This window comes from Protomyctophum parallelum (assembly GCF_964188405.1).
Source record: "Protomyctophum parallelum genome assembly, chromosome: 17".
Taxonomy (NCBI): Eukaryota; Metazoa; Chordata; class Actinopteri; order Myctophiformes; family Myctophidae; genus Protomyctophum; species Protomyctophum parallelum.
Genome location: NC_139719.1, coordinates 13,396,173 through 13,410,831, shown reverse-complemented (window position 1 = coordinate 13,410,831; position 14,659 = coordinate 13,396,173). Strand labels below are relative to the sequence as shown.

The 14,659-nt window shown below is 43.2% G+C and overlaps 1 protein-coding gene across 6 annotated transcripts in view; it reads left to right on the top strand.

The window, feature by feature from the left end:
* LOC310874293 (calcium-activated potassium channel subunit alpha-1a-like) overlaps window positions 1–14,089 on the top strand; it is a 130,673-nt gene extending 116,584 nt beyond the window's left edge. For 4 of the 6 annotated variants that reach the window (XM_083787038.1, XM_083787039.1, XM_083787037.1 and 1 more), the window contains 9 exons: window positions 358–582; window positions 989–1,181; window positions 2,322–2,435; window positions 3,264–3,356; window positions 5,536–5,666; window positions 6,843–7,037; window positions 7,582–7,700; window positions 8,235–8,453; window positions 13,771–14,089. In XM_083787038.1, coding sequence (XP_083643164.1) covers window positions 358–582; window positions 989–1,181; window positions 2,322–2,435; window positions 3,264–3,356; window positions 5,536–5,666; window positions 6,843–7,037; window positions 7,582–7,700; window positions 8,235–8,453; window positions 13,771–13,792 — 1,311 coding nt within the window. In that variant the 3' untranslated portion in view covers window positions 13,793–14,089. The remainder of the gene's footprint in view (window positions 1–357; window positions 583–988; window positions 1,182–2,321; window positions 2,436–3,263; window positions 3,357–5,535; window positions 5,667–6,842; window positions 7,038–7,581; window positions 7,701–8,234; window positions 8,454–13,770) is intronic. The other 2 variants (XM_083787040.1, XM_083787036.1) reach the window with 1 other exon arrangement.
* Window positions 14,090–14,659: the final 570 nt, after the last annotated feature.

The following is a 14,659-nucleotide window of genomic DNA, read 5'->3' as shown; positions in this document are numbered from 1 at the left end:
ACAGATGTGTCATGTCACAAAGCACCAGCAGAGGTTGACAGGGCACTTAAACACTTCGTAATGAGGTGTTTGACATGTCATTTGCAATAACGGGGGCCCCGTACGTAAAACATTTCTTACACTAATACATATGCCACTTTGCAAATTACCTTCACAGCCTATTACAGTCATATGTTGTGTGCTATTTTCCATCGGACGTTGACTTTGTGAACACTATATGCCGACTGAAAGGGGAGCGAACGTTCAAACTTCCACCCTGGAAGAATCATAAAACCAATTTACGGTGAATATTTCCTGTCAAAGAGGAAAGACATTATTTATTTCATCCCTTCTCCCGCATTTCCTCTTTCCACTCAGACGCGGAGCGAGGCGGCCATGACCGTCCTGAGTGGCCATGTGGTCGTCTGCATATTTGGCGACGTGAAATCGGCGCTGGTCGGCCTCCGGAACCTCGTGATGCCTCTGAGAGCGAGCAACTTTCACTACCACGAACTGAAGCCCATTGTGTTCGTGGGATCCCTGGAGTACTTGAAAAGAGAGTGGGAGACCCTTCACAACTTCCCAAAGATCTCAATCCTGCCTGTGAGTATAGTACAATGGAGTCACAACGGTGCAGTGTTCACCTCCACAGTGCCGTTTGTAGAAACAAGCTTCTAAATATCTGAAAACCTTTACTTGTACTTTTGTGGTAAAAGCGTTCAAACTTTCATCTTTCCTGCCTTGATCTACTTACCCCCCCCCCTCCCTCTCTCTCTATTATTCCTTTTTTAGTTTTCTTGAAAGAATTACACGTTGGGAACTAGGCACAAAACATAATTTCACACACTTTTACTTGTGAAACTGTGATGTGACAATAAAGCTGGTTCTGATTCTCAGTTCAGTAGACGGAACTGAAATAAGCACAGGTCATTTGTCTGTATATTATATACCGGTGGAGCACGTAAGAAAGTTTGCTGACATCTCTTCTCCCCACTTCCTCCTCTCAAAGGGCACGCCGCTGAGTCGCGCCGATCTTCGGGCTGTCAACATCAACCTCTGCGACATGTGTGTCATCCTGTCGGCCAATCAGAACAATATTGACGACGCGTCACTGCAGGACAAAGAGTGCATCTTGGCGTCGCTCAACATCAAGTCCATGCTGTTTGACGACAGCATCGGGGTCTTGCAGGCTAATTCCCAAGGTAAGGAGTGTGCCCTATCATAGTTCACTGCACTGCCTGGAAGGGACAGGGCCCTGGCAGAGAGAATATCCCTCACTGCCGTCCGTGGCCTGACCTGGTGTCATTGTTTTTGACAGTAAACCCTAGTGACTATTCCTCAGGTTACTGTAACAACCGGTTTCCTCACGAAGCCTAATTGGTGTGCAACGAAACACAGGCGGTGTCACAAAGTCTGGCACTCAGTACAGTCGATGATGGGCCTCTGCTTCGTAGGAAACCCTTATGGTGCTCATTTGGAAAGAATAACAAAAATAAGGATATAACGCCGCGTGAGTAATTTATGAGTTATTTCTACAATGAATATTGATGCATCTCTCCCACAAAAACAGGACATTCGTGTGTGGATGTAGGATGGCCCTCTTCACTAATGGTCATTCCGTGTAATGCTTTTAGAGACCCTTCTGACCGGGGGTGAGGCGCAGGTGGGCGGGGGAGAGGGGGGTTGGGGGGGGAGGAGTCCTGCCAATTTAGTTTTTCATCTAATACATGTATGACCTAGCATTTGTCTTAGTCAGCAGTAAATGATGGATGTCAAACATGGCCTATGTATAATGCATAGAGCATCACCGGTTTAATGTGCTTACCTGTCAGTCTGAGGGAAGCAGGGACTGTCAAGTCAATTTATATTCCATCTTGTGTCACTTATTTTCTATTTCATGGCTCCATACTGTATGTAGCTCCTCTTCTTGTTTATGTTTTTTTCCGCATAAAAGGGTTTTGAGAGTCTGCACTGAGACATTCTAAAGGAAACAACATGAGCAATATGTCACATCTATTATACATGCCGTATACTAATAGCGAACCCTCTCAAAGACGATAGTGTAACACCTCACTCAGCAACTTTTGGTCTTACAAATAACCAAGAATGGATGAAACAGTCCAACCTATTTGTTCAATCAGCGCACCACTAGAGATACCAGTGTCATATCCTTTCATAAACTAATGAATAATGCACTGAGAGATGTGTCCTCCTGTGTGTGTGTGTGTGTGTGTGTGTGTGTGTGTGTGTGTGTGTGTGTGTGTGTGTGTGTGTGTGTGTGTGTGTGTGTGTGTGTGTGTGTGTGTGTGTGTGTGTGTGTGTGTGTGTGCGTGTGCGTGTAGGTTTCACACCACCAGGTATGGATAGATCTTCTCCAGAGAGCAGTCCGGTCCATGGATTAGTAAGACAGAGCTCCATCACTACCGGGGCGAACATCCCCATCATTACAGAACTAGGTATACTTGCCTACTAACTAACTATATGGATATTATTTAGCATGTGCAGTGTGTACACTCACACACACACTAGGGCATTAAGCAACTAGTCGACTAGTAAATCCACTAGTTGACTAGTTGATAAGAAAGATTGTTTTTTTTGTTTTTTTTACATAATAGGTAGTTAAACAACTAGTCGGCTAGTCACAGACACACACACACACACACACACACACACACACACACACACACACACATTTCACAGCGCCATTATCAAAAACCATAGAGAGTATACCGAAGTCCTGACGTCACTCCATTTCATCCCCTGGGCCGCGGACATTATTTCTTCTATGGAGATTAATTGGAGAATAACATTGGGTCATCTTAAAACAGTCACTCGTATTTGTCTGTTTCTGCCGAAAATGCAGCTAATCCGGTGGCGGTAACATTAGCGTTTTCTCGCCGTCAATATTGATACTTCATATCCAAGTCAAACCACTGGGATTCATTTGTTATTTTTGGAACAAGTACTTTATTTGAAAATTAGAAATAAAATAACGCGACCCAGGTAGGATGTGTAAATTACAGTAGGCCTGTAGTATCTATATGTAAATTATATGTACTGTGTGATGTATGTATACATACTTAGAGTATATGTATACGGTATGGAATGTGTATTCCAGTTAAATATTTAATGTACAATGTATACGTAGATGAGTTTGATCATTGCAAATTGTTGTCAGCCTATCACTAACCACACTAAAGATGCAGTAAGTCTCCTCAATGTTGTTTTGCTTTCTCCTCGTTGCCTCAGTAACTTGTGTTTTTCCCCCCTAACACTTTGTCCAGCACCATTAGTAAAACCAGGCAAAGTAGTGCCTGTGATTTCATTCGGTCAGGATAAATGCAGTGGGACCAACATACAAATGATTACCGAGTTGGGTAAGAAGGAGTGTGCCTCTGTCCTCTATACTGCACAGTTCTTACCGCCACCGTCGCCATTAGAGCCCGACCGATCACACCGTTTTTTGGGGGGTCCGAAGCCGATCCCGATTTGGAGATCCTTGTACAGTGGTTCTAATTTCAATCGCTGGTTCTCAACCTGTGGGGTCTGGGCTGGGGCCGTGAGGGATTTGCAAGGGCCACAAATAATTGGCAAAACACTACGATTTGAATGATCGCATAACATACCAATAAATACTGTGTTAGGGCCATTGATCCCAGGTGGATTTCACAATCGCTTGATTATGAAAAATCTCTGGAACCCCAACCTATGTATACTGTAAAATCCTCTGGAACCCCAACCTATGTATAAAACTGTAAAATCCACAGTGATATTTTAACTCTGAGAGTGTACAAATGGGACCAAATGGACCCGTTCCATTTGCACACTCTCGGCATTAACAGGCCGCCTGTAACTCTTCAAGGACCCTTGGGGTTCCCCCAGACCCCACTTTGAGAACCACTGTTCTAGACCAGCGCACCAACCGTTTGGACAGATATTTTGTCAAAAAGTACCAAATTAATTCTAATCTTTTTGATCAACTTGGAAAGGGAAATTGTTTATTAAAGAAATGGGAAAATCAAAAGATGGCCTATCCACAAGCTCACAATGTATCACGAATCATGCATTGTGAGTTTGCAGGTCTGAATCTGTTTGCCTATAATGACATACAAAAAAAAAACAGTATAATTCCCGATACCGACCTCGTCAAAAAAAGTCAAAATAATTGCCCATACTGTATTCTAGCAACCAGACCGATATGTCGGTTTGGCTCTAGCCGCCATTTCAGCTTCCCATTTGATTGGCTGGCTGCAGCAGAAGCAGAGTCCACATTTGCATAACCGCAGCACCACTTTGAACACATTTTCACCCTTGGTTCTGGTTGAAATTGCCTCGTCTTGTTTTGAAACGCTATCTCAACTCAAGTCATACACTATGTGTATGATGGGTTTATTTATTATTTTTTGTTTTTTCTCCCCTCTTTTATTTTTGTCAAGAATCGTGAGGCGTTTGATCCCTCAGAAATCCTTGTGGGCTGTTTTCATAACATCATCTGTCGGATCATATTCTGTGCGGCCAGCGCCTTTCTTTCATCTCAGCCATGTCAATATGACTGACATTAAAATAATAATAATCGCAGCATGCCTCATAAAAAGTAGCACTCCTCAAACCAATTTTGACATTATACTCTTCCGGCTTCTGTATATGCTTTCTTTTTCTTTTAATCCGTGCTCAAAGATGTTTTTTTATAAAAAGAAAGAGAGAGAGAGAGGGGGAGGGAGAAAAATAAAGAAGAGAAAAAGCCTTCTAGGGCATTGGGATACTTTCATTTGTTTTGACACACTGGTACAAGTAATTGGAGCTCCTGTCATGGATTTAAGACAAACAATGGCATATTGGCGTTGCTGATATTGACCTCGGGAGGACTTATTGCTTTGAATCAAAGCCTGGGAGCTTTGACAATATGCATGGTGTCATCGGCGTGTGCATGAATGGCCGGGATATGGAATGTGGCATAGGCAATTTGGCCCCCAAGCAGTGCCTAACACAAAACAAAACAGACATGTTTTTCAGTATGTAAGAGCACGATTGGAGATCTTGGCAAAATTATCGAAACACTGCCAAATCATTATAGTGATTTTTTTAATGCAGTCCATATCTGAATCTATTGACGTGTATTCGAGCATTTTGTCTTTCACTGCAACTCCACTGTTGATGATTTCTGTGTACGAAATGATAAAATTGTCTACACACTGAAGTAGACATGCATGATGCCGTTTCTGGATTTCATTCTGTGTCATCTGGTTCATTGCACAGAGTTTGCACAAGCAAAGTCAAACTGTGCAATTGACTGCTGCCTTAAACCCTTTATTCTTCACCGACCGAGGTCCCCCAAGGATCTATACTTGGTCCTCTCCTTTTTTCCCCTCATATCTCTTCGCCGCAAATAGCCAATAGACAAGCTCACAGCGTGCGGCGTCATGGCGTGCTGTGAGCTTGTAGATCAGCTATCTTCGCCGAATGTTTCGACTATTTTGACACGCCCAGAGTAGGGATGCGAGTGTCCGTACATTATGTGGTTATAATCTTTGTATTGTGTTTATAATTTCCGTGCAGTGAATGACTCCAACGTTCAGTTCCTGGATCAAGATGACGATGACGATCCCGACACGGAGCTGTACCTCACTCAGCCATTCGCCTGCGGGACGGCCTTCGCTGTCAGTGTTCTGGACTCTCTAATGAGTGCTGTAAGTTAGTGTTGTAGTACTCCAGTCCTTGACTCGTCTCGAGTCCACATTTCCATTTTCTCTGTCTCGCACTTAATTTGACTTGGACTTGAATCGGTCTCTGACTCTCAGGAGAGAGTACCCATTTATCAGCTTCATTTTTGTAGTGTTCCAGTTCCAATTCTGTCTGTTCATTTCTTTGTGTCATAACTTCCAAATCTGTATCCTGACTGACTTCTCTATCCTGATTGGATAAAAAGCCAATCTACAAGCTCACAACGTGTAGAGATCTTGTAGATCTGCAATTTAGGTAGGTAGGTAGGTAGGTAGGTAGTAGGCTACTAATCACCCCTTACATTGCCTCTCACGACAGAGGATTCACAGAGTGATGGAGATGCTAGTCTTTAAATGATCTCAGATATTAATAGTAACCCTCAGGATTTTAGTAATGTAGGTAGATCTTACACGCACACAAAAACAAACCGCCTAAAAACTAATGTTGGTATCCTCTGCTGCCTGTTGAAACAATAGGAGACAAGACTGGCACTTGTACCGGGTATGATAGCTTCATTTGTCCGCCTTTCACTTTGAGTGAGGTTAGAACAAAGCTCCCTTCAAGTGCACCCGGTGCAGACAAAGGTAATGCTACCTAATGGACAGGCCTCATCCATCATCCTGGTCAATAGTGCTGTCAGCAGCCGAGGGAGATGTCACTTGTGCTGCACAGGCAGGGAGAGACAGAGGACTGCACCACGAGGGAAAGGGCAGGCGTTTGCCCTTGCGTGTTAATGGAAAACAAAGCAATGTCCCGCGTGTTATGAGCAGGCATTAAGTAAGGAAATGCACAGTCACACATATCCACAGATTTAATGCGGACTTAATCCACTTTTGTTCCATCCTTGCCCACTCGTCTGTCATATCAGTGTCCCCTGCTGTTTTGGCCGTAAGAGATACCTGGACAGAACGAACGTGTGTAAGGAGGACGCTCTTGTCTCTTTCCGACGGGAGTGAGAGTAACCCGCGGTAATTGGATTCCGCTGTCTTTTCACTCTGCGCGCGGGGCAATGTGACACGACGGGCCGCGGGGGCTCGATAGCACCGCTCAAGACCGGGCTGGCACTTTGAGTAGATTCAGTTGTGACTTTGGTGGTGTTTGCTTAAGGATGTCTCTGCTCCTCCTCACCTTCATCTCTTCAGACATACTTCAACGATAATATCCTCACCCTGATCCGGACGCTGGTAACGGGCGGGGCCACTCCGGAGCTGGAGGGGCTCTTGGCGGAGGAGAACGCGTTGCGAGGCGGCTACAGCACGCCACAGACGCTGGCGAACAGGGACAGGTGTCGTGTCGCGCAGCTAGCGCTGTACGACGGGCCCTTCGCCGACCTGGGGGTAAGTGACTGACTGGTCCTGTGTCACCTGCGGGCAGTGGTGAAAAGTAACAAAAGTACATTTACTTAAGTACTGTGCTTGAGTACAATTTTGAGGTATTTGTACTTTGAGTATTTCCAATCCCCAGTACTTTTACTTCTACTCCACAACTTTAGTTACTAGTTACTTTGTAGATTTAGATTATTATTACAAAACACTTCAGCCCTATATACATTTCAGCCATTTGAAAATAGACGATCTACAAGCTCATGTTCTCCAGCAGAGGGAGCTAGCTATGATGTGGAGATCCAACACCTTGGCGAGAGAGATTAAGAACTCATACGTCTATTTTTTATTTTATATATTTGTAGAACCCATACAACGCTGCTAAAATGATTTCAAATAGTCTATAACAAATACACAATCAAAACATACTCTCTCTATTTGCAACACTGTATTTCGAGGCTACACAAATGATATATTATATTATATATATATTTTTGAACTATAGATTTTTTTATTTATTGTGTGTGTACGGTACTGTATGTCTGTCCTTGTCTTCCAGGATGGTGGATGTTACGGTGACCTGTTTTGTAAAGCATTAAAAACATATAACATGCTGTGCTTCGGCATCTATCGACTACGAGATGCACATCTGAACCAACAAAGCCTGTGTACCAAACGGTGAGTTCCATTGTCTGCCAACATTCAACTTGGTGTCCCTCAGGGGTCTTCAACAGGGGGTCCTTGGAAATACTGCTGGGGGGGCCACCAAATATTTGTGTGATAAGAACTTAATTAGATTTTTAACCCTAGCATCCCTATTCTGGGGGGGGGGGGGGGGGGGGGCATTCGCCAACAATTGCCAATCTATTATTGGTGTAGAGGGGACAAAAAGACCAGATAAGTACAGTTTGCAAAATGTTGCGGGTTTAAGTGGCTAAATGTCTGAAAATAAACATTAACAAACAAAGAGGTAGGAGCGCACACCAATAGTGGGGAGGTGCTGACCACGGGAGACAATTAAACTTGGACAGAGAAGAGAGGTCGCACAGCTCGTAGTCACGATGCAAATATACTTTATTTTAGAGTACCAACGTTTCGACCAAAGAAATGCCTTCTTCAGGCCTTCAGAGTCAAATGAAGTAATGAACCCTCAGTTTTACCGTGTTGTAAACTCCATTAACTCAGCACTCTTCTTCTGCCTTTCCTCCATAGGTACGTCATCACGAACCCCCCGTACGCCTTCGAGCTGGTTCCCTCCGACCTCATCTTCTGCCTGATGCAGTTCGACCACAACGCCGGCCAGACGCGGACCAGCCTGTCACACCTGTCCCACTCGTCTCATTCCTCCAGCAAAAAAAGCTCCTCCGTCCACTCCATCCCCGTCACCAACCGCAGCAACCGCGCCAAAAGAGACTTGCGGGATAAACAAAAGTATGTTCCCCTTTAACCCCTGTCCGTCTGTCCGTCCGTCCGTCTGACTCTCTCTCTGTGTCTGTGAACAGTGCCTGTGTGTGTGTCCTTTTTCATATCGGTCCCAGCATGTCTGCGTATGGGTGTGTTTGTTAACGTGAACGTCTTATCGTCCTATCAGTAACATCATGACGGATTCAATATTGCACACAGAATAAAATCTCAAGCCAGACTGCCTCTTCCACAGTCTTCAAAAGCTAAAAGAGAGTCTGTAATTCCACATGGTAAAAGTCATCCCTAACCCTGTCATCTGCTCTTCAGACTGGAAGGGGATTTGACCGGTCACAAAACCGATTTTAAAACATCTTTAAAATATATTTTCAAACGTCCATGTATGCTAGCTAGCTAGATAGCTAGCTAACTACTAGGCATAGACTAATAATTTGGTTTCCACGTGTCATCTGATATATTTTCTATGCATTTTCAGAGCTTCTGAAGACTGTTAGGCGGAACTCATTGTACATGAGTTAAAGTACTGAAGTACATGCTTTCAAAAGTACATACTTTTAAGAAATGTCTTCTAAATCCTGACAGTTTTCTGAAAAACCTGTTTCTATATCATATCAGTAGTGCTCAAGGACCCCCAGTAGTATCTGAATTTGGCTGCGGACCCCGGCCCATCTGAAAATATTTGAGTTAAAAACGTTTGCTGTGAAAGAATATATATATTCAAAATAGCAGATCTACAAGGTTGTAGCCGCACGATGAGGTTGTAGATCTGCTATTTTTCAATAGCACACGCACACACGCACACGCGCGTACACACACACACACACACACACACACACACACACACACACACACACACACACACACACACACACACACACACACACACACACGTTGTACACAAGCATGTTCCCCCAAAGGTTTGGTGACTGAAAAAACTGCTCACTCTCCCTCCGGACAATCAGAATTGAGTATTCTCCGTGGCCATGGTATAAACATCGATATATGAATTTTATTTTAAAAAATTGGTTCCAAAAGTGACAAACTGCAACCATTCCAAATAAAGATCCATCTATACCTTATCTTCGTAATGTTAACGTGCTATTTGTAATTGACTAGACCTGTGCCCGTTGGCCACCGGCCTACTTGGGAACGATGCAAGTTGGGAACCTAGTATGCAATACCCGCATTAGCTCACTGGCCGAGCCTGACCAGAGCCTTTTGTGGCAGTGTGGTATCTGGACTCGATAATTCTGTACTATAGCATGCTATAATCAACTCTAAGTTGATTGTCTAGTCTGTCTGTCTGCAAGTTTGAAAGCAATCACTCAGTCAAGTACTCTGCATTGTTCATTACTCCTTTGAAGCTTCTCTCAGGTGTGAATCAAAACACACGTAGCAGCCATCTGCTATTCCTATGCACGTTGTTGATCTTTATGTTAAATCCCAACCCCTCCCAGAACTCAACTGTTTGATGTAAACTATATATATGTCTGTAAATACAATGTTGAGTTAGTCTTGTTGGGGGCAGTGTGACCGTACGGTCATGTGCCCTGGGCTCCGCGGCTCAACTCAAGGGCCGCGGAAAGCCCTCTGTCTTTGTCTGACTTACTGCAAATAAATACATCGATGGATATTCAGCTCATCTCTCTGCCTGCGTGATTTTCCTCATCCGACCGTCTAAGAGTTTACCGTCTATACTCTTCGTTACTTTGTCTATTTTAGTCCAGTTTAGATGAGTGTACTTGTTGGATTTACACGACAAGTTGGAGCCTGAAACAAACTGCTTTTGGGGTGGATCATTCCATTCCAGGTAAAAAGAACCGTGGACCAGTGGACAATTTGGACAAATTGGCGTTGAGTTGAACTTTATTTTTTCGGCGGTCAGCGGAACAAAGGGATCGGCGACGAAGCGGAGGGACCGGCCCTCCAGACACGCCATGCAGCAGCGGGAGGAAGCGACCCTCTCTACAGCGCATCGGATGGCGACCTGCGGATCTCCACATATCGGCGGGAAGCGGCGGCGATCCGACCGGGGAAAGCGACACTACAAGCGGCGAGAGGATGCGTCTCTTCACGGCAAGCATGCAGCGGCCAGGAGGGAGGCGTTCTACAAGGCCTTCAAGTTCAACGAGTGAGTCTTCACCGAGGGGGGTCCCCGATGATGCGGCGAGCGAGTGCTTTCATCACAACGTGCGGCGAGAGGACGGCACGGCGCGATTCATCTCAACAGCGATCGCGAGCGGAGACGTTTTTCATTCATTCTTCATTCTTCAAACAGAGCAGATCTGCAAGCTCACGTGTTGCGTTTTGATCGACCTGTAGCTACACAGAGTTCATATTTTTCTTTCCAGTCATTGTGTGATATTTCATATTCATAATGTCTGGAAGGGGGGAGTGTGACTGTGTGTTTGGACGGGACGAAAGGACAATGGACACACACGTGAGTGGCAGTGCGCGGAAAAAAACATTTCAGGTTTTCTTCATAACATGCTGCAGTTCTCAGTTTGACCACGAAAGGTAGGCTACCTACGTCACATGTTTAGAAGGGAAATTATATTTGAGAAGATTTAAAATACAGTATGGACAGTTTCTGTGTCGGAAATGTGGGCTAGAGTAGTCAAAGTGAAAATAGCGGTCAAAATAGGTTAGTCTATTACTTCACTGTAGTAATACGTGTGGGACTGAAAGTAACTCTGATGAAAAAGTAGCATGATATTGGGTTATCGCTTCATTTTTGAGCAGTGACCGTTCTTAAAGTAGATTGATTTTTTCTCAAACGAATAATAGATATTAAACAAGTTAAGAGACAATGTTTTGCGACACTAGAAAGAGTTCATTTATAACAGATGGAAGAGATTCAACAATCTATCTGTATTCAAAACGTTTGTGTAATGTATAAGTTTATTCAACATATAATAGGCATGTGTTGATATGTGTTTTGTCGAAGTTTAAATTAGTTAAAAAAGTTGATTAAAGAGCCTATGGTGTCTTGGAAATGATTAAATAATGGTAAGCTTTAATGAAACAATTGTATGTGGCTGTGTCAGGCGGACGATAGCGGTCCTATCAATACGCGTCAGAATGTAATTCGTCTTGGTATTAATAGAGCTAATTATTGTCTTCTCGTATGAAATTTAGTGTGCGAATAATAGTCAACTAAAAAAGGCAGTTAGGTGCAACGACGTGCGAGGTTTTGCTGTTAATATCGAGATAACTTGGACCTTTGGACGTGAGTGAGTAAACAGTAGCAGCGTAGGTCGATTCGTCATTTACCAGGCCTTAAAGGTGGGTACTGGGATAATGTAATTGCAGCGTGCTGTCATCAAGATCAAACTTTTGAAGGGAAATAGTTTCAAAATATAAATGGATTATTGAGCGTGTCTGAAAAAGCTTGTGTGTTTAAAACTGAAACACAGGGTAAGACAAAGTTGTGGTGTGTTTAAATGTCAGTTAATTGTGAAGTGCAAATGTAAATTTTCATATATGCATGATGCCTGGAATTATTTTTGGGAACTTTTAAAGTGTCACTTTCTGTTGTTCCTTTTCTTATGTTTAGTATGTCATGTGATTGGGTCAAGGGGGGTGTAATAGAATTATTGTTCCATATTTTTATGTGACCATCATCATGGTAATGGTCAAGGGGGGAATGTGGTATCTGGACTCGATAATTCTGTACTATAGCATGCTATAATCAACTCTAAGTTGATTGTCTAGTCTGTCTGTCTGCAAGTTTGAAAGCAATCACTCAGTCAAGTACTCTGCATTGTTCATTACTCCTTTGAAGCTTCTCTCAGGTGTGAATCAAAACACACGTAGCAGCCATCTGCTATTCCTATGCACGTTGTTGATCTTTATGTTAAATCCCAACCCCTCCCAGAACTCAACTGTTTGATGTAAACTATATATATGTCTGTAAATACAATGTTGAGTTAGTCTTGTTGGGGGCAGTGTGACCGTACGGTCATGTGCCCTGGGCTCCGCGGCTCAACTCAAGGGCCGCGGAAAGCCCTCTGTCTTTGTCTGACTTACTGCAAATAAATACATCGATGGATATTCAGCTCATCTCTCTGCCTGCGTGATTTTCCTCATCCGACCGTCTAAGAGTTTACCGTCTATACTCTTCGTTACTTTGTCTATTTTAGTCCAGTTTAGATGAGTGTACTTGTTGGATTTACACGACAGCAGTTCTGGACAATCGTGTATCTGACTGACTCAAGGACGGGCATTCCCTGTGGTGGTGTGGAACTATTGTGTGTCAAATTTGAAGTCGGTGAGGCAAACGGTTCTCGAGTTACATGGATTGCAGACATACGTATGTGCATACATGGCATGCTTACAGAGACGTGCTGCATGTATTGTAAGATTCTATATTTTATGGCATGCAACAAGTCAGTATGGAATACTTTTTAAATAGCTTTGACAATAGATAACATACAAAAAAAATCTTGCCAACAGTGGAATTTCACCTACATTATTAGCATTTATTCGCTGTCTATATATCGGCAAATAAATGCTAATACAGTACTGTAGGTGAAATTCCACCTGTTCATCTGGACATCTGTGTGGACATATTGACATGCTGGACTAAATTTGACTTGAGGCTTAAACATCAAACATGTTCTGTTTTGAACAACTGCTCAATGATATTGCCATCGATTGCTAGTGAGAACAACTACACTGTGTTTTGTTAATGTACACAATATTAATCTCCATTGTATGTCTTGCAGAAACACAGGCTACGTATGTCCCACACGACAATGCAAAACGTTTATTCTGTGCGAATTTCACTATTCCAAAAGTGCAAGACATGGGTTCGGTATGCTAGTTGCATGTGGCTCATTGGGTTCCAAATCGCATGTGTATGGTCAATTGCAGCTGAAACATGAAAACTCCATTTGCTTTGGAAACATGGATGCAAGGCGGCTGCTTGGAGCTTTTGCTAAGCCACTCAAACACTCCTATACTTTATAAACTTGATCTGAGTTGGCCCTGTGCTTGTTCTCCCTTTTACCTCTACACTAAATCTCCACGTCGCAAATAGCTATCTAAAAGCTGATTGTTTGATTGATTACTTTATTAGCAGTTTGCAGGGGGGGAAAAGCACAGGGAAGTACAGTTCAATACAAGGTCTAAAGTTAATTTAAACTCAAGAACCCCCCCCCCCGAGTAAGGATTCTAGGGTTCAAGTGGTTATTGAGATGCCTACGATTGAAGTGTACACACATTCTCCCAATACATTTAAAACAGCGAGATGGCAGTGAACCACCATGTCACATTCACCTTTTGATGTCCCTCTCTCTCTGTATGATTTGTTCTCTTTCCTCAGAAAAGACATGGTTTACAGATGAAGAGAACACACACCTACCAAGGGACATACTGTACAGTACAGATCAACACGTCTGTGAACATTCTCCCCGCCGACCACCAAGTCAATCAGTACAAGTCCACAAGCAGCCTGATCCCGACCGTCCAAGAACTGGAAGACGAGGGCTGAACAGAACACACACAGATGCCAAGACTCCCAGAATGCACCAGGCACACTCATCAAGCGTTTTGCAACGCCGTCTTATCTGCACCAATCATATATCGATGTCACAAAGGGATACGCCACGAACACAATGACACGCAACACAATAACACTTCACCCCCCCCCCCCCCCCCATCTCATCTCATTCCCCTGTACAGTTCTCGAATTATACTCATAATCACAATTAATAGTACAATGGAAATGAAGACAATCATAGCCTAATGTCACAAACATTCTGCAGTTCTTTTGCACAACTGTATTATTACCAGTGACTAGATTCCATGATCTCTTTTTGAATGTAACGTTTTTATTTCATTTTTATTCATTTTTTATTATTTTTATTTTTATTTATTCTTCTGGGCGGGGGGGGGGGGGGGGGGTCACTTCAATGATGATAGCAATGCAAGGTATTTTGTCTCACTACACATGATTAATATGATTACTGGGTTACATTTTTGTGATTGTAAATGTTGCCTTTTTTGCTGTCACTTAACAAGTATAGCATATTTTATCCAGATAAATTCTGTACAGTATGTTACATCCAGCTGCAGGCCCTACATTATGTACGTGACTGACTCTCAGTAAATCCTTGGCCATTTTAAGCTGCTGTAGGCCTACTTCACAACATTTGTCACAGTTGTCACAATGTTAATTTCAAAATGGTATTTGGCCCCACTTTCGAGCATTT